Source organism: Ictalurus punctatus, chromosome 14 (assembly GCF_001660625.3).
Source record: "Ictalurus punctatus breed USDA103 chromosome 14, Coco_2.0, whole genome shotgun sequence".
Lineage (NCBI taxonomy): Eukaryota > Metazoa > Chordata > Actinopteri > Siluriformes > Ictaluridae > Ictalurus > Ictalurus punctatus.
In genome coordinates this window covers 24,442,586-24,467,005 of record NC_030429.2, presented here as the reverse complement: position 1 = coordinate 24,467,005, position 24,420 = coordinate 24,442,586, and the positions used below count along the sequence as shown (strand labels likewise).

General features: G+C 40.2%; 1 protein-coding gene across 4 annotated transcripts in view; it reads right to left on the bottom strand.

Moving 5' to 3' along the window:
* Nucleotides 1-14,945: 14,945 nt before the first annotated feature.
* The window catches only part of tspan17 (tetraspanin 17), a 30,977-nt gene continuing 21,502 nt past the window's right edge, over nt 14,946-24,420 (bottom strand). The window contains exons 7-9 of one of the 4 annotated variants that reach the window (XM_053685470.1): nt 22,037-22,153; nt 20,813-20,899; nt 14,946-20,721 (exon numbers count right to left, since the gene is read on the bottom strand). In XM_053685470.1, coding sequence (XP_053541445.1) covers nt 20,834-20,899; nt 22,037-22,153 — 183 coding nt within the window. In that variant the 3' untranslated portion in view covers nt 14,946-20,721; nt 20,813-20,833. 4 annotated transcript variants of the gene reach the window in all.

The following is a 24,420-nucleotide window of genomic DNA, read 5'->3' as shown; positions in this document are numbered from 1 at the left end:
TAGAGATGAGGGAATATAGAGATGATGGAATGTAGATCTGAGGGAATATTGGATTGATGGAATATAGAGCTGAGGGAATATAGAGCTGATGGAATATAGAGTTGAGGGAATATAGAGCTGAGGGAACATAGAGTTGAGGGAACATAGAGCTGATGGAATATAGAGCTGAGGGAATATAGAGTTGAGGGAATATAGAGTTGATGGAATATTGGACTGATGGAATATAGAGTTGAGGGAATATAGAGCTGATGGAATATTGGACTGATGGAATATAGAGTTGAGGGAATATAGAGCTGATGGAATATAGAGCTGATGGAATATTGGACTGATGAAATATAGAGTTGAGGGAATATAGAGTTGAGGGAATATAGAGTTGAGGGAATATAGAGTTGAGGGAATATAGAGCTGAGGGAATATAGAGTTGAGGGAATATAGAGCTGATGGAATATTGGACTGATGGAATATAGAGTTGAGGGAATATAGAGCTGAGGGAACATAGAGCTGATGGAATATAGAGCTGAGGGAATATAGAGTTGAGGGAATATAGAGCTGATGGAATATTGGACTGATGGAATATAGAGTTGAGGGAATATAGAGCTGATGGAATATTGGACTGATGGAATATAGAGTTGAGGGAATATAGAGCTGAGGGAATATAGAGTTGAGGGAATATAGAGCTGGTGGAATATAGAGTTGAGGGAATATAGAGCTGATGGAATATAGAGTTGAGGGAATATAGAGCTGATGGAATATTGGACTGATGGAATATAGAGTTGAGGGAATATAGAGCTGAGGGAATATAGAGTTGAGGGAATATAGAGCTGGTGGAATATAGAGTTGAGGGAATATAGAGCTGATGGAATATAGAGTTGAGGGAATATAGAGCTGATGGAATATTGGACTGATGGAATATAGAGTTGAGGGAATATAGAGCTGATGGAATATTGGACTGATGGAATATAGAGCTGAGGGAATATAGAGCTGATGGAATATTGGACTGATGGAATATAGAGCTGAGGGAATATAGAGCTGATGGAATATTGGACTGATGGAATATAGAGTTGAGGGAACATAGAGCTGATGGAATATTGGACTGATGGAATATAGAGCTGAGGGAATATAGAGCTGATGGAATATTGGACTGATGGAATATAGAGTTGAGGGAACATAGAGCTGATGGAATATTGGACTGTTGGAATATAGAGCTGAGGGAATATAGAGCTGATGGAATATTGGACTGATGGAATATAGAGCTGAGGGAATATAGAGCTGATGGAATATTGGACTGATGGAATATAGAGTTGTGGGAACATAGAGCTGATGGAATATAGAGTTGAAGGAACATAGAGCTGATGGAATATAGAGTTGAGGGAATATAGAGCTGAGGGGAATATAGAGTTGAGGGAACATACAGCTGAGGGAATATTGGACTGATGGATTGACTGATGGAATATTGGATTGATGGAATATATAGAGCTATTCAAAGGACAATGTAGTGTTACTCAATCTGCTAGCCGGACATGGATTAGTAGTTCATCTGTGATGTATACCTGCAAGGTCACAGTGAAATGCGAATTGTTGAGAGTGAGGACCTGTGTATATCAGCTAGCTTCACTGGAATAAACACAGAAACAGACATGTCTGAAAGCTGTGCATTCACAAACAAGGCGATGGACACAACCCACACAGAGACCGCCCACATGGTGTACAAGTACTTTCAGCTGTTGTGCTGTAGAGTATATATAAACAAGAAGAGTGGAGGGGGTAAGTTTGGAGCGTGGCCTTTTTCCTCCCTCTGGTTCGTGGACATGTGGGAGCCGATTTCAACCGGAGCTAGACGTCAAATTAAAAGAGGCTTTATTGATAAAGCACGATAGAAAGTCACACGTGTAAATACAATTCTTTGGCGTTTATTAGCTTCTTAATTTCACATAGGAATTACCAATACCAATAAGATTTTGAGTACGTGTTGCTTATCAGCGTAGACTAATGCAGTACAACATTTTTTTTTTTTTAAATAATAGTAGTGAGAAAATACATTCACATAAATTCACAAATAAATAAATAAATTCCAGTCATCTGTTGGAGTGCCTGACTTTTTTTTTTTTTTTTGGCATGAACTCTACTTACTCCCTAAACACTGTTGTCCCACTTCACTTATATTATTTGAAGGCCATACAGAATGCCTCAGTGAATTAGGAAAATATGCTAACATGCCAAAGTTTAGATTCAGCTTGTCAAGATTAATACCGTTCAGAGTGAGTATGAGGTCAAGGGACTTTGTGGGAGGAAAAAGAACGGCGAGAGGTATTAGTTTAAAGGCTGACTTGGTGGGAAAGTCAAGGACCACAATTATATATGATATAATAGGACATGCTCCAAAAGAACATATTTCACTTACATTCACAGTGGTCACAAGAAAGGAATTATGTTCACCGTTCGGGAGAAAATTCTCAGAATCTATTATCGGGGGAAATGACTCGTGAAAACTAATCGCACCTCTCCGACGGAAAGGATATATGCTGTCTGTGATGTTAGGTTAGCTTCTGAAGAACGGTGAGAAATAACGACGACTAAGAAAACAGTCACGATCATATGATCGTGACTTCGATGTACTGCATCTGAGCACTGTCGTTTCTTTCTCTCGTTCACGATTTCAGACAAGGTTTTTAAGGTAAACGAAACAAAAGGCTCTTCAATACTGTGCTGATATAAAAACATCCGACGGTAGTTTAAGGAATCGTTAAAGAAAACGTACCTCGAAGCAGGTGCTTGGCTGAGAAACAATTCAAACAACACCATACAGTGGAGGCCAAAGGTTTACATACACCTAGGGTAAAGACAATCAAACTCAATTTTTCCAACTAAACTCCACACATTTCACGTTACTATACATTTCCTGTGTAAAGTCAAATTACTGCATCTAGTTTATTTCCATAAGAGGTCATTTCAAAATGATAGCTATCATAGAGACAGATTCATTTCAGCATTGATTTACTATAGCAGATTTGAAATGGCTCAAGAGTTTACATACACTTTGTTAGTATTTGGTGGCATTGCTTTTGAAGGGTAGCTTTCCACAAGCGTCTTACAATACATTTGCCCCTTCCTCTTGAACTGGTGTAAGTCAGGCAGGTTTGTGCGCCTCCTTGCTCATACATGCTTTTTCAGTTCTCTATGGCATTCACGTCCAGGCTTTGTGATAGCCACTCCAATACTTTCACTTAGTTGTCTCTTCATGAGGATCTCATGATCCTCCATCCATCTACTTTCTAAAGTGAACCAGTATCGTTTCCAGGAAAACACCCTCACAACACGATGCTGCCACCACCATGCTTCACAATTACAATGGTGTTCTTCAGATTAAAAGCTCCATACGCTGCACAGCGCTGATCATTATGGACGAACGAGTCAACTTTGTTCCATCTGACCAGAGAACACTCCGCCAAAAGGCTGGTGATCACCTCTAAACGTTAGCAACGAGCCCTTGTAAAAATGGAAATGCAAAAAAATAAAGCCAATAAAAAAAAAATGTAGGACTTAAAAATGCGCACATGACATGTCTGAGGAGAACTTTTTATGTGACGTATACATGTGCGACAGGTTTATTCAATGGAGAACCACACAGTGCTGTGTGTGTTCGGATCTGTTACGCGATAAAGCGAGGTCAAAAGGTTTAATGGGATCTTTCAGTCAACGAGAGGGCCTCTTTCGCAAATACGTTTGCTGTCCTCCTGCCGTCGCTTTCTCGAGTCCGTCGAGGGAGGAACTCGGAAACGAGAAAGAAAGAAAAAATCAAGAAAAGGAAACAAAGAGGTGCAATTAAAGAAATAAAGAGATAATTATTAAGCAATTATTGTTAATTACGTAATGTACGAGGCACTCTCGGCAGAGACGGAGATGGCTCCCTAATTGTGGTATATTAATAAAAGATCATAAAATATAATAATAAAAGGTACACTCGTAAAAAAATTAATAAATAAATAAATAAAATAAAGAGTTCTTCACGGGATGACTAGCTAAGCTGCTCGTCTTAGGGTTTGGCAGCTTGTTAATATTTCCTAACCTGTAACTGTTTATAAATATAATACGATACAATACAAGCGAGAGATTGCCATCGCACAGCTCCAGTTTGCGTTCAGGTCACTGTCTGGAGGTGAAACCAAGCTCAGGATTGAACCGAGACCCAATTTTCAGATTTATTTCCCAGTCTGTGATTTTCCATTCATTGACCCATGCTCTATGCATCTACGCATGTTTTGTATGACAGCGTAAAGGCTTAAGTCATTCAAATCGATGCTTGTCGAGGGCATGTGCTAAGTGTTACTAATACAGTGTGCTCAAAGCCGACTAAAAAGAAAAAGCATTTCCACTCCCTCCTCCCTCGACCCCTTCACAGGTAATTTACTGCACGATAATAACGTCTGCATCGCCCGTAATTACCACTCAGGACACTATCTATGTCCTCCATACACTGCTAATCGTGATGTTTTACAAGCTCATGCAGTTTGCTGTCACTTTGCACAGTGACGTTTTCTAGTTTTACCTCTTGCCGCTGTTCTGTGTAGCCCGTGTGTGTTTTGTTACGTTCTGGCTATCGATACATTTTGAGTCAGCATTACTGAGACGAGAGCAGCAGGCAATTCGTCTGAGAAGCGCAAACCGAGCACAAGTCAAATCAATGCTTCGGAAACAAACGAAAAAAGAGAGAAAGAAAAAAAAACAAAGCTCAGAGTGAAGGAGCCCGATGACATTAAGATGACTAATCAGCCTGGAAATCACCATGCGTACGCAACAATGTTGGCTGTAAATAATAAGAACATTCCTGAATGTTTGTAATGATCTATATCTTTTGGTGTTCAAAATTGAAACCCCTCAGGGCAGTGAAGATGGAAATCAAAACAACAGTGAAGCAGTGTTAGAGTCAGGGTCATATGAAAGGCCCTCGGCAAGACGAGAACGAAATGAGTAATGATACTCAATTATATGAAAGAAAAACTGTCAGTTATCTGCCCTGTCACTTAGACAACGATGTGCCGATGCCCACAGTATGGGAGACAGCTTTCCTGTCTGCCCTGTCTATCAAAGTGGTACTGTAGCAATATGGGGTTCCAGAATCTCCAAAAGAGATTGTGGTCCAAAAGAGTGTGATTAGTCATGGTCTGTAGGTAAAAGGGATGGCATTACTCTGTCCCCTGTCAATCAGAGTGACACTAGAAAATCGTGGTGTACGCAGAAGGGGGTAGATAGCATTTTCCTTTAAGTCTGTTAAGCTGCCCTGTGACAGAACATGAGCAGCAGTTCTCGGAGGAAGCTCATGCTCACCCACACCCTCCCTAGTCCATAGCTGTTGTGTGATAGGGCAGATCTGGCGAGTGGGTGGGAATTGGCAGATGCCCAAATCGGGAAAAATGGTGTCAAATTAAAACAAAGATTTCCAGACGTGATCTTTCATGAAAGACTGTCTTTCAAACACTTTCTAGTGAAAAGATGTAGCGGTGGCATCACATCTCATGATTGGTAGGTGTCCTATGATTTTCAGAGTACTACAGGTGCTTAAAACATCGTGGAAAAGTTCGTTGTTTTCTGTAGTTTCATTCCAAAAAGTGGAACTTTCATATATTGTAGATTCATTACACATAAAGTGAAATATTTCAAGCCTTTTTTTTTTGTTTGTTTGTTTGTTTTAATCTCGATGATTACGCCTTACAGCTCACGGAAATCAGAAATCCAGTATCTCAAAATATTAGGATAAAGAATTTATAATACAGAAATACCGACCTGAGAAGAGCTGTAATCAGTGAATTAACTCAATACACCTGTGAAGGTTTCCTGAGCCTTTAATCTCTCAGTCTGGTTCAGTACACACAACCACAATCACGGGGAAGATGGAAGTAAATGTTGAAAGTTTGTCACTTTATGTGTAATGAATCTAGAATATATGAACGTTCCACTTTTTGAATTAAATTACGGGAAAAAATGGACTTTTCCACAATATTCGAATTTTTTGAGATGGACCTGTATGTGTAATTATGTGTTTTTCTCCCTCAGATTATGCAATGTACACACCTTCTAGAACTCTAAGGGCTGCGAAGGTGACAAAAACACTCTTGAGTTGTAAGGATATGTATTATAAGGCAATAAAAATCATTCTATAATTCCAATGACTTCAAAGGCAAGAAAATCATCAGAATTTTAATGACTATAATCACTCTATTCTAATTCGAATTGCTTAAAAGGCAAGAATAGTCACTCTAGAATTCCAATGACTTCAAAGGGAAGAAAATGTCGTCCTAGAATTCTCAGAACTTCAAAGGCCAGAAAGTCATTCTGGGATTAATTTAAAAGATGACAAAATACTTTTGGAATTCTAATGACTTCAGAAACAAGAAATCACTATAGAATTCTAATGACTTCCAAAACAAATTACTATAGAATTCTAATGACTTCAGAAACAAGAAATCACTATAGAATTCTAATGACTTCCAAAACAAGAAATCACTATAGAATTCTAATGACTTCCAAAACAAGAAATCACTAGAGAATTCTAATGACTTCCAAAACAAGAAATCACTATAGAATTCTAATGACTTCAGAAACAAGAAATCACTATAGAATTCTAATGACTTCAGAAACAAGAAATCACTATAGAATTCTAATGACTTCAAAAACAAGAAATCACTATAGAATTCTAATGACTTCAGAAACAAGAAATCACTATAGAATTCTAATGACTTCCAAAATAAGAAATCACTATAGAATTCTAATGACTTCAGAAACAAGAAATCACTATAGAATTCTAATGACTTCAAAAACAAGAAATCACTATAGAATTCTAATGACTTCAGAAACAAGAAATCACTATAGAATTCTAATGACTTCAGAAACAAGAAAGAATTCTGGTTTCTGAATTCTAATGACTTCAGAAACAAGAAATCACTATAGAATTCTAATGACTTCAGAAACAAGAAAGAATTCTGGTTTCTGAATTCTAATGACTTCAGAAACAAGAAATCACTATAGAATTCTAATGACTTCAAAAAAAAGAAATCACTATAGAATTCTAATGACTTCAGAAACAAGAAATCACTATAGAATTCTAATGACTTCAGAAACAAGAAATCACTATAGAATTCTAATGACTTCAAAAACAAGAAAGAATTCTTGTTTCTGAATTCTAATAACTTCAGAAACAAGAAATCACTATAGAATTCCAATGACTTCAAAAAAAAAGAAATCACTATAGAATTCTAATGACTTCAGAAACAAGAAATCACTATAGAATTCTAATGACTTCAGAAACAAGAAATCACTATAGAATTCTAATGACTTCAAAAACAAGAAAGAATTCTTGTTTCTGAATTCTAATAACTTCAGAAACAAGAAATCACTATAGAATTCCAATGACTTCAAAAAAAAAGAAATCACTATAGAATTCTAATGACTTCAGAAACAAGAAATCACTATAGAATTCTAATGACTTCCAAAACAAGAAATCACTATAGAATTCTAATGACTTCAAAAACAAATTACTATAGAATTCTAATGAGTTCAAAAACAAGAAATCACTATAGAATTCTAATGACTTCAGAAACAAGAAATCACTATAGAATTCTAATGACTTCAAAGGCAAAATAAACATCATTCTATAATTTTTCAAGACTTCACACTTAAGCAAAAATAGTTAAAGGGTTAAAAGCAAAAATAAAAGGCTAAATTCTACAGTTGCTCAAAGTCATTTTTTTAGTCTAATTAGTAGACTAGCTAGGATTATATATATATATAGATATAGATCAGGTTATTATTTCATATCCATTATTTCCATATGGTACAGGATATTTAAAAACAAACAAATGGAATTGTTTAATAAAGGCTACAAGTGAAACTCTTAGGCCTTCGTAAATAATCAAAGGGCTTTCTTAACCAAATAACTGAACCCTTGTAGTTCTGCAGCAGTGTTCTGTTGTAATTAATGCATACAAAGACGTACTAGTATCTGAAAATAAAGAGCTAATAATTGTAAGATTTTTTGAGAATTGATTTCTAATTAGAAATGTAGAATTATAAATAAATGTTGTAATCATGCTACATCATGATGTGCATTATTCACTGTTCTGCAAATGACCTTTGACATCCAGCTACCATCAACCGTGCTAAAAACAGATGCGTTACACAGAGGCGGCTGTCACTTTGTATACTGGTGCTTTATTGGTGAATTTTCACTCATCCACTGCAAAGTCATAGCAAGACAGGGAGAGAGAGAGAGAGAGAGAGAGAGAGAGAGAGAGACTCACCAAGTGAATCATCAGTCCCTGAATGAAGCTGTGGAACGAACTCAATCATATTAACTAATATTCCCATTAATTGAATAATTCACTGATTCAATTAATTATAGTTCACGAACAGCCACTGGAATCCAATCCAATCCAATTACGCCATTATCCAATCAGTAGATTAAGAGCAATAAAAGACGTGACCTCCTTAAGACACTGCGGTCATTCATGGACTGAAATAAGTGGGACCAGACCTAGGTTTAACAGAGAGCAGCCTCGAGAGCTAAAGAAAAGTTGGGTTGATGAGATAGACTTCAGCTGATTTTCTGGGTGCCCCATTCAGATTATTAAAATGACCCGTGTGTAGTTCATGTCTCCAATGGTGCCTTATTTTTCTTAAATAAGGCTTCTAAGGCACTGGATGTTTCTCAAAACATCTAGAGCACCCCCTTTACAAATCAGGGGATAGAAAATATGGACTGAAAAAGACTGATATTTTCCATTGTTGTCAAATGTAATGCAATATAACACAAAAGCAAGATATCATGTAAAAAAAAAGAAAAAAGAAAAATAGAAAAAAGACGAATACAGTGATATATAAATGACAAGATGGCCATCACTGAAATAAGCATCTAGAAGGAGCCTAGTATATTGCCAATGTGCTGTCCTAGTTTAATTTAGAAATATAGCTTCCACCCTGATTATTCGGCAGATTATAAAATAGCACTTGATCCAGCCTATCCTATTATTATGAGTTGTCAAATTAATGAAATAATGCCGATTATTGGGTCAATTCTATGCACTCTTGAAATCTATGCAACTCATGATTAAGCTGCCGGAGCACTTCTAATAGTGCTAAAGTCTGTATTTACGTCTAATTTAGCCACCTTTCTTTCTTCCTCTAAATCCAGAATTGAGGTAAAGACCACACACACCAATCTGCTGATTCAATCTGCTGATCATGTGATATAGTCATAGATCTGTTTTTCTTACCTCCTTGATGTCGGTCTGAAAAACAGCAGAGCCACAGGATAAAGCTGGAAGTCAGCACGGTCAGAATGTCAAATTAGACGTTTGAAATGTCACGAGAGAACCCATATCCAGTTAGTTTATGATAGCTAGCCATCTCATGTTAGCATTTAACATTCTAAACGTTTTTCGATGACTTTTCAGAAATGATGTCAGGTTAGCACATGTTAGCTAGCTGACAAAATCTATGAAATTCCTGCCAGATTATTTTAGCTAGCTGACTAATAAAGGAGAATCCTGTCAGATTAGCTAATGTAAAATAACTGACTAATAAAAATCTGTGAGAATCCTGTCAGATTAGCTCATGATAGCTATCTGGCTAATAAAGGCTTTAAGAATCCTGTTAGGTCATTGGTGAAAATCCTGTCAGGTTTTTGAAAATCATATCAGATTGTTGGGTTTGCACATTTTAACTAGCTGGATAATATACTGTGTGAAAATCCTGTCAGGTTAGATCATGTTACTGAGCTTGCTAATAAAGTCTGTATTAATCCTAGCAGTTTAGGTCATTTTAGCTAAATGACTAATCTAATCTGTGAAAATCCTGTCAGGTTAAATCACTTTAACTAGCTGGCTAATCTAATCTGTGAAAATCCTGTCAGGTTAAATCATTTTAACTAGCTGGCTAATCGAATCTGTGAAAATCCTGTCAGGTTAAATCACTTTAACTAGCTGGCTAATCTAATCTGTGAAAATCCTGTCAGGTTAAATCACTTTAACTAGCTGGCTAATCTAATCTGTGAAAATCCTGTCAGGTTAAATCATTTTAACTAGCTGGCTAATCGAATCTGTGAAAATCCTGTCAGGTTAAATCACTTTAACTAGCTGGCTAATCTAATCTGTGAAAATCCTGTCAGGTTAAATCATTTTAACTAGCTGGCTAATCTATTCTGTGAAAATCCTGTCAGGTTAAATCATTTTAACTAGCTGGCTAATCTAATCTGTGAAAATCCTGACCAGTTAGCTCATTTTAACTAGCTGGCTAATCTAATCGGTGAAAATCCTGACCAGTTAGCTCATTTTAGCTTGCTATCTTTCTCTCCGACTCAAAATTCCTCTCAGATACCTGGTCAGGTTAATTTATGTTACTCCCCTAGCATTAGCAGTGAAGATTACGAATGATAATGGATTTGAATTTTTTTTAAAATCTTGTTAGATTAGCTCCTGTTAGCGAGCTACAGTATGTCATATAGTGTTGTTTGTACTCAATGTACTTGTTTTTAGAGAATAAAAGGCTCTTTCGAGGATTTTGTTTTAGTGTTTTTTTTGGTCTATGAGGTCTTACATGTGACGGCTCGCTCCCTCTGGCCCAGCTGATGCTGACATGGTGCCATGACCGGGATCAAAGGAAGCCTTTAATACACAAGCGGGTTCATGTCCATAAATCATGCACATCAATCCAGGGGGTTTCTTTGTGAGCAGAGGTTGGATCTTCACTGATTTGAACCACACTAAAAGAGCAGAACAACTTAAAAAAAGACGAGGAAAATCATTTCTCAACTGACATCTTCTGGGAATATGATTTGTTCCTCAGGAGGAAACATGGGGGTCAAGATGAAACTATCAGATGATGCAACTCTACAGCAAATATCTGTGGTTGTGTGGTTACTTAATGACATCGTGCACACTGAATTACGCTGTCAGATTTTTTCAGAGTAAGCAGAACTATACATGAACTGTACACGCCACAGTGGGCCAATGATGGTTTGTGGTGGGGTTTATATGGCTTTATAGGGAATAGGGCATGTAGTTTGGGACACAGCCACAGAGGGCTAATCATGACGAGATGTTTTGGAAGGTTGGTGTTGTGCCCTGAAGAGTGGACAGGGTTTGTGGTTTGGGACACGTCCATAGTGGACTAGTGATGGAGAAATGTTTCTTTAGAAGGTTGGTGTTTTGTCTTGAAGAGTGAACAGGGTTTGTGGTTTGGGACACGTCCATAGTGGACTAATGTTGGAGAAATGTTTAGATGGTTGGTGTTTTGTCCAGAAGAGTGAAGAGGGTTTGTGGTTTGGGACACGTCCATAATGGACTAGTTATGGAGAAATCTTTCAGAAGGTTGGTATTATATCCTGAAGCGTGAACATGGTTTGTGGTTTGGGACACGTCCATAATGGACTAGCGATGGAGAGATGTTTTAGAAGGTTGGTGTTTTTTCCTGAATAGTTTACAGGGTTTGTGGTTTGGGACACGTCCACAGTGGAGTGTGAAACAGAGGGTTAAATGGCATCAGCACATATTTCAGTTTCATTGAGGCTGGACACCAGGATTGTTCCGGATAATCTTCAGCTGCTTACTGAAATGTCACATAGCGGCAGAAAGTCTGGCAGATGCAGAAGTCAAAAGGTCAGAGGGCATGGGTCATCAGCTGCAGGAAATTCTCAGATCTGAAAGCTCAGTGGAAATGATCCACCCAGCTGTGATTGCATAAGTATTCATTAGAGAATCATCAAAGGGCCAAGGGTAATGCTCAATCTGATACTACCACCACCATGCTTCACTGTGGGGATGGTGTTCTCCAGGGAATTAGGAGCACTTTCATGTCCAACATGTCTTTTGGCAAACTCCACATATATACGGTGAAGAGGCTGGGTGGTTTGGGCCACGCCCACAATGATGTCATGTATTAATGAGATTAGTATCTAGTGTATAGAGTATAAAGTTTTAGACAGTTGAGGATCTGTTGTGTTGCCTATCTAGTGAACAGAGTGTGTGGTTTGGAACAGTTCCACAGCTGAGGTGGTGTTCATATGGCCTATATACAGTGGCTTACATAAGTATTCACACCCTTGAACTTTTTCACATTTTTTTCTCCTTCCATTCGTTCTTTTTCTTTTTTCCCTTCTTTCTTTTGTAGAATTTCTTTCTTTTTTCTTGTCTATCTTTTCCCTTCTTCAATCATTTTTTCTCTTTTTCTGTCTTTCTTTTGTATAATTATTTTTTTCCTTCACTCTCTCCTCCTTTCTTTCATATCATTTTTTTTCTTTTTTCTTCTTTCTTTATCCTTACTTTCTATCTTTTTTCCTTTATCTATCTTTTCCCCTTACTTTTCTGTCTTTTTTTCTGTCCATCCTTCCTTGTTTCCCTTCTTTATTTTGAATCATTTCTTTCTTTTTTCCCTTCTTGCTCATTTTTCCTTTCTTTCGATCTTTTTCCTTTCTTTCTTCCTTCCCTTCTTTCTTGCTTATAAACTTATTTTTTTTCCTTTTACCTTTCTTCTTTCCCTTCTTTCATTCTTTTGTATATCTTCTTTATTTTTCCTGTATTTCTATCTTTTTTCCTTTCTTTCTCCGTCCTTCCTTCTTTCCTTTGTTTTTTCTTTATTTCTCTTCCCCCTCCTCATGGTTGATGTCTTTTTCCTTCCTTTCTCTTTCTTTCAGTCTGACATGTTGTTTATGTAGCCGTTAACAGTGCACATCCTGTGTGGGTTAGGCCACGCCCACAAGGATTATTTCATGTCCTTTACCGTGTTTGATTTGGGACCGGTTCCACAGTGAACCGATGTGACGACGGACTCAGTTGAACACGGTATATCCGTGTTCTCCTCCGTGCTCCTGTTTCTCCAGAGTGCGTTAGGGAGTAGGGAGCTATTTCAGGTCTGGAGTCAGGGACCCGAGCAGCCGATCCTATCAGCCGAGTCTCTTCTGGAAGACGTCAGAGATATCTCGAACCGTCTCCAGCTTCTGACCATGCGGATTGCAGAGGAAATGAAGCGGTGCAGAATCGAATCTCGGCTCCTTTATGGGCATTAAATACTACTTTAATGCTTTGTTTTATAGCGTGATGTACAGATCACGTCTCGTGTGGAGACGGTCAGTAAAAGAGCGCGTGTCGGATCTGAGGGCGGTGCAGTGGTGCAGAACCCAATCTCAGTTCTTTATGGACATGGGACACAGCGCTAATGTCATGTTTTATAACATAATGTACAGCTTAATGTCTCTAATGTACCTATAGTACACCTCCACTGCTATAATCCAATCATTCTGAACACGACACTGAACAGATGGAAATGAAATAAACGTTAAAGGTCCTCAGATGGACATTTACATTACACACTCACGGTCACAGAGAGCTCAACAGAGTGTGTTAAAGCGGAGGATAAAACAGAATAAGGGAAGAATAACAGACCTAGCGTTAAATACGAATATATGAAAGTATCAGTTTAAAAGTGTTGATTAAACCCAGGAGGTGTGAATAATATACGATCAGAGCTGTGTGCTGGGAGACCGACCAGTCTGTGGTACAGAGTCTTCCTCTTCTCTGTTCGTTTCTCCATCTCTCCTTCCGGCTTTGCTTCCTGTTGGTTGCTGCCTTTCTTTCTTACTTGTATTCTTCTTGGTCTTGTCCTTTTTCTTTCTTTCTATTTTACTTTCTTTCTTTGTTTTTTGTTTTTTTTTGGTCGTGGTTCCTTCCTCCCTTCCTTCTCCACCCGTCTTGTTCATGTCTTTCATTCCCAGTTCTTTTTATTTATTTTCTTGCTGTTGGTTGACTTCTTTCTTTCTTTGCGAAATTGCCTTTCATTCTTTCTTTTTTTTTGTCTCTTCTTTTTCCTTTCTCTGTCTGGACCGTTTTGTTTCCTTTTCTTTCTTTTCTGCCTTCCTTCCAGTTTATTCCTGGTTTTCTTTCATTCTGTCTTCCTGTTATTCTTTCTTTCTTTCTTTCTTTCTTCCATCCCGTTTCTTTCTGTATTTCTATCACTTTCTTCCTTCCCGTTTTTCTTCCTTCACTCCTTCTTTCCCATTTTAGCTTTCGTTCTTCCTTCCTGTTTCTTTCTTCCTTCCTTCTTTCCAGTTTCTTTGTCTTTCTTTCATTCTTTCATCCTTGATGTTTTTCTTTCTGTATTTCTTCCTTCCTTCCAGTTTTTTTCCTTTCTTTCATCCCATTTTCTTTTATTATTTCTTCCTTCCTCCTTGTTTTTTTATTTCTTTGTTTTTCTTTTTTTATTTTCGTCCTTCCTTCCTTCCCGTTTTCTTCCTGTGTTTCTTTCTCTGCGTGTATGTTTTCATTTATTTTCCTTTTTTATTTTTCATCCTTCAGGTGTGTCCATCATCTCTTCCATCTCCCCTTCCTACGGTTGCTCTTTCCTTCTTTTTTTCTTTATTTATCTCCCCCTTCCTTTATCTTTGTCTCATCTCTGCCATTTTCTTTCTTTTTTAAAAAAAATAATAAATTCTTTTTTAATTCTCTCAGTTCCCTACCCCCCTCATTTATCTCTACAGATAAACAGTACAATGTACAATGAATCGTTTGCACAGCATCGAAATCTTATTTAAACAGCAAACATCTAGTCCAAACGTTTTATTTCCTTGAGAGTAATTCTGACTCCCATCACCATCTGTCTGTACATTCAGGTAATTTACCTATAATAAATACCTTGCTGGAGAAGTCAACAGGCAGTAGTCAGTGTTTGCTCCAACACTGGGATGAACCTGTCGCCATCTGGTGGAGACTTTGTGCAACTTCAGTTTGAGCTCAGATGAGCTATCCCACTTCATTTCATAAACATCATCTTCTTGTTTCTGGAAGATTCTTGCGGAAATATACAAGAACCCATTTATTTATTTTTCTTAAAATATGCCACCACTGCACCCTTTAATCCCCAAACCCACGTAAACAACTTGTGTACCGACAGCAGAAAGAACCTACAAGGTCATAAATCCTTTTATTGAATATGAAAAAGGAGCATATTTTATATATAACATACAGTGTAACAGACCATGTCCCACAATCAAGTCAATAAACGCACGTTTTAAAATAAAAAATAATACACAAAGACCTCTTCTCAAACCAGAGGCATGGATAGGATCATTTCAACAACGATTTCAGTTCTTCTTTGATGGTAAGTGAGAGCGAGCGCGACAGTTTCCCTCCCACCAACCAAGGCATGACCGTATCGGATCACGCAAACTAGTGTCAAGAGTGCAGGACGCTACTATAAAGCTGGCTAAATGCTTTAACATAAGAATCTCTACGGCTGGATCGAAACAAAGCCTGTATTTACAGCACCGTGCGTAAGTATTCACCCCCCGCGGAACTGAAATGGACTTCAGCAGGACTGAACGTCGTGGATCTACACGTAATAGAAAGACAAAAATGTGTCGTTGCAAAAGTATTCACCCTCCCCTTGTTGTTGTGAACCATTACGTTAGTTTCCGTCCGAAGTCACAAAAGTCGTTTAAACCACGGCAACGGGGAGGGGAGGGAGGGGGTGAATACTTATGCAATCTCAAAGTTAAACCAAAAAAATGGAGTAGTTTTTTTAATTCGTATTGTATATATTGTAATTGTCTAACCTGTGCTGATATTTATATATATATCGGCATAACGGGCTATTTTGTGTAGATTCGCTGTAATTAATCCCGAACGAAGGCCGTGAAAAAGTTCACGGGGGCGAATACTTATGCAAGACACCGCCTCTTATCGATTAAAAACGTGTTCTACCCCGAATTTACATTATTAGTCTGGCTCGGATGAAGAAAAATACGGTAAGAGACGGGAGCTTCCTCGGTTCGTGTGATGATGGGATCGCGATGGCGGCGTCTTGAATGAATATTCCGGCCGAGTAATCGAACGTAGAGCTTTGCGTCCCAAACGCAATCCATCGACCAAGACGTGTTCTTCTTCGGCTTTGACTTCGATGTAGCCAACAAGTAACAGACGTCCGTTTCAGCGGAGAAGGTCCAAATCTCGCGTACAAGCTTTAAATCAGTGGTTCTCAAAATGGAGGCTGCAAAGCAGAACCAGGGGGGCTGGGGTTTATTTATTTATTTATTTATTGTTTGTTACGGTGGTGGTGGGGGAGTTATATTTATTATTAAGTTATTGTTGTTGTTTGATTGGTCACTTAAATCAAAAAGGTTCAGGAAGACCGTTAAATAGCAAAAAAAAAAAAAAAAAAAAAGAAAAATATTGTACACTAAGATAACGAGCCTAACGTTAATTTTTTTGTTTGTTTGTTTATTTATTTCTACAGCTGGTTGTCAAATATTTCGAGAAACCCTTGCCACCATTTATACACCGCAATCATGTTTTAAAACTTTTTTTTTTTTTTTTTTAAACAGTCATGTATTTTACAAATATGAGCTCATAGTACAACCGTGACTTTTCTGCTACAACTTAGCTTCAAAACTCTGGGAGGCGGGGCCTACAACGGGGCGGAGTCATACCAGAGAATCCAGACTTCCATTTTGTCTTAGCGTCGCGACTTCAGACGAAAAAACGAGCGCGTTTTCAGACGCCGGACATGTCGTTAAAAAAAAAAATTCTTCTTTTGACTTCCGACTTCTTTTCTTTTCCCAACCGATTCCTTTACAGATTAAAGCTCGAGAGAATCCGTGCGGAGCCGTTTAAGATTTCTTTTTTTTTTTTTTTTTAAACAGACCAGTGAAAACACTTCGATGGGAAAAATTCTCGTCGAAACCCGATAAATAGACATATTAGAGCCCCAGATTTCAGTAAACAGAGCCATGAAGCCACTTGGCAGACATTTTGGTCCATAAATTCACGTTGTGTTTTCTATTATTATTATTATTATTATTATTATTATTATGATGTTTAAATGCAGCTAGAATGAAAAATGGACCGTGCTCCTTTCTGCGTAGAAGTGCTTGAAAAGATTTGAGACTGCATGTATTATTAAGTGCCTTGCGGAAAACCGTTATCGACGTTCGCTAGCTGATTTTTCCCCCCAAAGCTAGTTTACTAGCTGAGGAAGCGTTTATGGGAAAGGGAAGTCACCGGTATAACTACACGGCCGAGGAAGTGCTAGACTCCAGGCACTGATCGGTCACAGGTTCATGCGATGGAAAAGTTCTGCTTTACATCCACCGCTAGCTCGATATAAGTATCGGCGCTCCCGTCAGAATCCAGGGCGGGGACGAGTCTTGATCCGGTTTGAATTAAGGACGGTACTTTTCTGTTGAATCCTGGGTTCTGATTGGTCAGAGGGTGTTGATTAGTTTCCTAACACGGCAGCTCTGACGGTAGTTTATATTAACGTGCTCATTTCGATACGTTACCGTTTTTATAGCGACAGCTCACACAGGACCAGGAAACAGGGCCATAAAGAAGTAGCGCTCGGTTTTTTTTTTTCCTCGATATGGGAAATATCGCCGAATATATTCTCTTAACGGCAGCCGACACATACATCCTCACATACGCCACATTATTTATTCATTTATTTATTTCCTATTTATAACGCGGTGCGCTAAATCCGGAGTCTGGACCTAACGCCAGACGAGGAAAACTGTTTTTCGCCTCCAGGCCAGGTATGTAAACAAAGGGGAAAGGAAAAAATAAATAAATAAAAAAATCAGTGGAGCTTTAAAATCTTTAAGCATGAAATGTAAAAAAAAAAAACCCAAATGCTCTCTGTTGAGAAATACAGGATGAACCGTGCAGAAAACAAAACATTTGATCCCTGATCTGTATGAAAGTGCCTGTTGCTTAAATTCAAACGTGTAAGGAGTCTATGAGGGGAGGGGGGCACTTACTTACAGAACATATGGAATGTAGCTTTAATGTTGTGAACTCTGTCACCTCTCTGGGGCTCTAGTGTGAATATCTACACACAGCTATAATGAGGTATGATTAACGGAATGTGATCGAGACGCGACACGTTTGACGTTTCGCGAGAAATTCACGCGCGCTTTGTTTGGCGTGGAAACGCGGTGCATTCGTGACGCACGGGTTTCCAGGTGGGGAATGATACGACTCGGAAAGAAAAGAAAAAAAAAAAAAAAAAAAAGAGAAAGGCCACTTTTCCGCAAACAAAACAGGAATGAGCACGTGTCTGAATTAACCGCGCTGGCTTTGTGTGCGCGCGCGTAAAAAGTCTCCGCCTCTCCGACGGACAGAACACTGAGAACTCGAGATACGCCGGACGCCGCGCTCCGTGTGTACGCCGTCTGACGTGAGCGGTTTAAATAATAATAATAATAATAATAAGCGCATGCACGGCGTTCACCTCACTCAGCGACGCTACCGGCATGCAGCCATGTTTAATAAAACTCCTACAACACACCCTTCCCTGCTGTGCGACGCCTCTACGTCTCCGGAAATGAGATGCCTGAGCGTATACGTGTGTATATCTACACACACTCTCCTGCAGTGCTTTATGGAGGCTAGAAAGCAGATACGTGTGTGTACGAGTGTGTACAGTATACATGGTCCCTACATACCAATGTCTAGACAAGTGTGCAGACTTACATGGCATTAAAGGATTAAAAAAAAAACAGACAAGTTCCTTTATCCCAAACGTACTCGGAGTTTGGAGTCTTAAGTTCGTTTCTTACGGGGTTTTTTTGAGGTTAAAGTAAAAATCGTAATATTAACGGCCTCCGGTTTAGCATTCGATAAGCGCCTGGCGTTAAATCATCACGCGATCGACTCCAGACACGCGGCGTGGCACGGTGTACGATCTTATGAGACGGTAAATGCTTATTACAGGTTGAAGAACGCTGGTAAACGTTCCTCGGGAATACTTACAGACGTGCCGACGTTGCTAGGAAAATCCTGGCAGGCAAAAAAACAAAACAAAAAAAAAACACGTCCATGTTAAGGCTATATGTGTGTGTAATAATCAAATGTATAAATATAAAATATACACTGATTATACTGCGGAAAATAACACGTCTTCCTACTCGCATTACTACAAATTGTTTTGGTCTTGGGTTTTTTTTCTTTTGGGGTGGGGTGGGGGTGGGGGACGGGGAGGGGGGGGGGTGTATAGGTGGAGGACGGGCACTCTTAGGAAAGTGCTATCTACCTTCTTCCGCATACATGAACTGACACATGCCCAGGATTGGCTAGTGTCACGGTGATTGACAAGGGAGAGAGTATGCGCCTCACGTGGACAATTCTGCTCTCTTGAACGCCTGGGTATGGACGGCATCATCATCATCATCGTCACATCATCCACATCATAGTGGTGCGCTAAATCCGGAGGACTTGCTCTGTAAAAAATGCTCTCGACTAAGAAATACTGGATGAACTGTGCAGAAAGCAAAAAACTGATCCCTGATGTGTATGAAAGTGCCTGCTGCTTAAAAACAAACGTGTACGGAGTCTCTGAGGCAGGGAGGAGAGCACTCACTTACGGAACAACAGACTCGGAGGTCGCTTTTGTGAGCGGTTTCGTGAAATAGCCACGAGTCACCGCCGTTTTCTTTACGGGTCACGCAGTCGAGCTTAACTCTCGTATTTATTTCAGTAACGCACTTTTATTTATTTATTTATTTATTTAAACGCAGTGAAACTCGGTTATTTTGTAGTGATGATCTGAATAAATGCACTGCTTGTAAATAAGTGAAAATCAATTTAAAAAGAAATAAAAAAAAAAAAACAAAGAGAGAGAAAAGTAATGGCGCCTTATAAAAGGAGGAGTCGTTTATAGTGGCGTGTAGTCGCTGAGGCGCCGCGATGGCCGAGCTACACTGGTGTAAGATTTTATGAGGCGCTCTTCTTTTACCTTCCTTTTACGGAGTTTTATGGGTGTGGCTAAATGTTAATCGTGTACGCCACGAACAGGCTGGGTAAATCACGTCCGAGCGGTATCGACCGGCGCAGACGAGCGCGAGCGCGATTGAAACCTGTATAAATCCGGCAGGGAATGTTCGGTTCAGTTCGACTTGGATTACTAAAGATGGAGAAATGAAGCCCGTCGTGTGCATGTGGTTATGTGGAAGGATGTCAAGTTGTGCGTGTGTAAGCAGGGCGTCGTGTAGAAGGATAAACGTGCTGGAGGTGAAGGATGGCATAGTGGTTGGCTCTTGAAATGGATTTCAAGTGGACTCTCCCTCTCGGTTTAAAAAGGTCAAATATTACTCGGTTAGTATAGCGGTTTATAGTCCTCTACGAGTTAAAGCAGCATCGTTCATACTGTAACAGGATCTGTTTAATGTTAGCATATCACTATTATATTCTAGCTGAACAAAAAAAAAAATTTACATACAAAAAAAATATATATATATATGTATCTTTTTTTTTTTTTTTTAAAGAGACACGGAAGCCGGATATTAACGTAGAATCTCACGCGGCTTTATAAAAGGTCCTCCGTGACTCTCTGACTGTAGTGGTTGAAAGAAAGGAAGCCGCGTCGCATGTCGCCTGGCTGGACGGCTCTGCGACGTGTACTCCCTCGTCCACACGGTGTGCGTCGCGGTAAGGCTCTGTACACATCCGTTTCTCTCCGTCTGAGCTTCGACGTTGTTCTAATAGTCCGCAAGTGCATAGGAGCCAGAAAGTTTTCCACAGGAACCCACATGCATAGAAAGGCTCCGCCCTCCTCCGCATTAAGAACAGGGAAGAGGAAAAAGAAAGAAAAAAAGAAAAGAAATATAACAACTTGGAGAGTCGGTTCATTTGGAACGTCAGTGTGCGTGTAAAGCTCCGTGAGAACGTGAGAACATGAATCTCCGCTCTGTGGGGTTTTAAAATATAATTAAAAAATTTTTTACATTTTTTTTTTTTTTTTTTTTTTTTTAAAACACGCAGAGGTCACTCGGCTTCACCTCTCCGTCCACGGCCCGGCGTCACCAGTTGGCTTTGACCGCTTTGATGTCACTCACCAGATTCTGGGCGAGGCAGATGCCGAAGATCTGTGGACACACAGCACAAGCCGAGAGATTAGGATGGTGATCTGTGTAATACGGTAGTGTGTCCAGCAGGGGGCAGCGTTTCATTAACCTGCACCTCATCATCTGCAACAGCATGGTGCTACAATAGACTTCTACAGAGACTTCTACTTTGGTAGGTTTCCTCCAGACCTCCACTACCTACCTTGTAGCTGCATTCAGGCACTACTTTTATCAAGTAAACCTACCATAAACCTAGCCCGTCTGTTTCGCAGTGTAAAAGTATTAGCCCCCTTCGGCCTGCGTTTGTAAATGAAAAGGGACCGATAATCAGACATTAATTCGATACTGAACCACTGTCAGGTGGTTCAGTGGTTTAAGGCTCTGGGTTACTGATTGGAAGGTCAGGGGTTCAAGCCTCAACACCGCCAAGCTGACACTGGAGGGCTCTCGAGCAAGGACCTTAACCCTCTCTGCTCAGCAAGTAACCCTACGTTATTTTCCATATACTGTCTTTTTCTATGTGCGAGAAGTTTTGATAAGTCAAAAATTATATTAGGGGTGGTTTGAAATGGGAAGGAATAATAATAATAATAATAATAATAATAATAATAAAAAGCTAGAATAAAGAAACACGGTTCATGTTAAAGATTTTAATCTGTTTGCAAATAACTAACTGTGAAGTTACAATAATACTCTGCAGCAGATGCAGGACGTGAACTGACCTCACAACAGCTCAGAGTTTAATAAATCACCCGAAATTAAATATATTATAATAATAATAATAATAATAATAATAATAATAATAATAGTCAGAACATAATGTTTAGGAAACCGTTATGTCTTGTGTTAGTAAAGCACGAGGTAAGGCTTTCTACCCGATACGAACGTCTAAATAGTTCCCAAAAGTCGGCGGCGGCGTGACCGGAAAGCCGGTTGTTATGGCAACGTGGAGACTAAAACCACGCTCTGCGTTCTCATTTAACTGTAGATCAGATTAACCGTAACGTGCCGGTGAAGAAAGGGCGTCCGGTTTAGGATGGGTATGACGTGATCTGTATTGAAGACGACGGATCGTGACGTGATCTGTATTAAAGACGACGGATCGTGACGTGATCTGTATTAAAGACGACGATGGTCAGGACGTGGACGGATTCTTACTTGTAGAAGTGCGATACCGACGAAGATGCCGGCGACGATGATCAAATTGTCCTGCAGCCACTTTTCAAACTGCCCCACGCACCCCTTGGTGTAGATGTACTTCTGTCGATCTAGTTCCTGGAAAATGAATGAAATAAAAATAAATAAATCACACAGAGAGAGAGAGAGACAGAAAAAAATCACACACGGGTGTGTGTGCGGGAATATTTATACATCTTGGTGACCAGACGAACCGGCAAAGATAGGAAAATCTGACCGTTCTGACCGTGTGGGGACATTTGAGAGGAAAACTGCATCTTTTATTTACTAAGTCTGCGTGTGTGCGTGTGTGTGTGTGTGTGTGTGTGTGTGTGTGTGTGTGTGTGTGTGCGCGTGTGTGTGAGTGAGATCATGTTTCTTTGTGCAGGAGCAGCAGGACGGCTGATAATCGGCGCGAGGACGCGCAGCTTCTCCGACACGCTGAGTTGACAGAGCCGGCTCCATGCGGAGATGACGGGCAGATTACAGGATTACGAGTTTAAACACAGCGAGCAGCAGCAGACGGACGTCTTCCCGCTGGCCGCACACGAGTCATGAGCCGCAGCCCGGCCCGGGGTTAGTCTCTTTGTTTTGACGGATGACATAAAGGACCTCGAAAAAGTCCACGGCCGGGCCAACGTGAAGTCGAGAGGATGTGCTGGAGAACCAATGAGACGACAGGGAAGTCACTGCCCCCGGGGACACCATTCAGTTCTCCTTTTTAAAAGACGGTGGCTTTTTTAATCCGTCTCCGATTTCCTCTCCCACGCTGCGCTCGGCCTCGGGATACAGCGCTGAGAACACGCTTCTGTAAAACTACACGAGAAGCCTCACAGAAATGCGAAACCCTGCACGTTTCGCTAGACGATATAGAAACCGCCTCCGTGTGCTACACAATTACTTCTCATGAAATTAAATCTCATTCCGGGAATCTCTTTGAGCGCTTTTTTGTTTTGTTTTTGTCTGCCGCTTCCTCTCCACGCCCTTCCAGGCAGAAACAAAACAAAAAAAACCAAAAAACACACAGACTAGACTAACAGGATACAAAAGATTCCAAAGGAACTGCACGGTTTCCACTCCTCTGACATTTTCCACGGCCCGTATACCAGATTACTCACGGAAAGTGAATGACTCATATCTGCCAGAACTACGACGACGAGCGAGTACTGCCTGATTAAAACACGTAGTCGCTTAGAAAAACATCCCTCGACCGGGCTTTACTGAAACACACCGACTCGGTTACGGATCAGGGGCGGGATTAAACGCATAAACACGTCAATAAATCACGCGCTTCGCCTCTAACAGCCGACCATTTCGGGAATATCTCCACCCGTATTTTATCCGTTTGTCACGAGGAACTTGTAGAGAATCACATCCTCTAGCGGTGTTTTTCAGCCCGAGACCCAAACAAGACATTTAGAGCTTGTATAGTCACTGAACACCGCTAACGAGCTTCACTCGGCATGTCCGAGACACAGTACAGACTAGACATCGCAGCTAATGCAGAAAAAGCAAAGCAGGTCTTTGGAGTGGGGGAGGAAACCCCCGAAGCACGGGGAGAACGTGCACACGGGGAGGAGGCGGGGTTCGAACGCCCGTCCCTGGAGGTGCGAGGCGAACATACTAACCACTGATCCGCTAAACCGCCTCACGCTGCATTATTATTACTATTATTATTTTTAAATATGCACGAAAACACAGACAAGGCGCGGTGGTGTGATGAAGCAGAGCTACCCTGACAACCCCAAAGCTGATTATCTTTCCAATCATGCATGTCTCAAAGTGTTTTATTCCTCTTACACTATTTGCCAATTAGCAGCAATATAGCTATAGCGAACAGCACGCTCGCGATTTTTGACCAAAAACACGCAACGTTAATAAGAGAAGTTGACTTTCCTACGCTGGGGGAAAATAAATAAATAAACAAACCGTACGGGTACACACGCAACGTCGCAAAGCGCTCACACTGGAGACTCCTCCCGTAAACGTTCCGATGTGGTCCCGGAGAACGAGCCGTTGCTATAGGAACGCTTTAATAATCATGTCGTGCTCAACACGCAGCGCGAGTGACTTTAACCTTTAACATTCCACATCGCTACTTCATCTAACATTATTCCTGTTCTCTTTTTTTTTTTTTTAGGTTAAATCAGAGTGCTCCTAAACCACGAACTCGTTCGGACAGCGCGTCCATGGCAACGGAGCTGGCGGGGTGCCTCGGCTGTCACCACGCCCGTACCGACGGAGAGCAGCGAGGCCTGGCGCAGCTCTCCGAATCCCCGATTACAGAGCGCCGTGTTCCTCTGCCTAAAACGGGAAGCTAATTATCACCTTGACGAGCTCAAACTGTTATTACAGGGCTCTGCTCC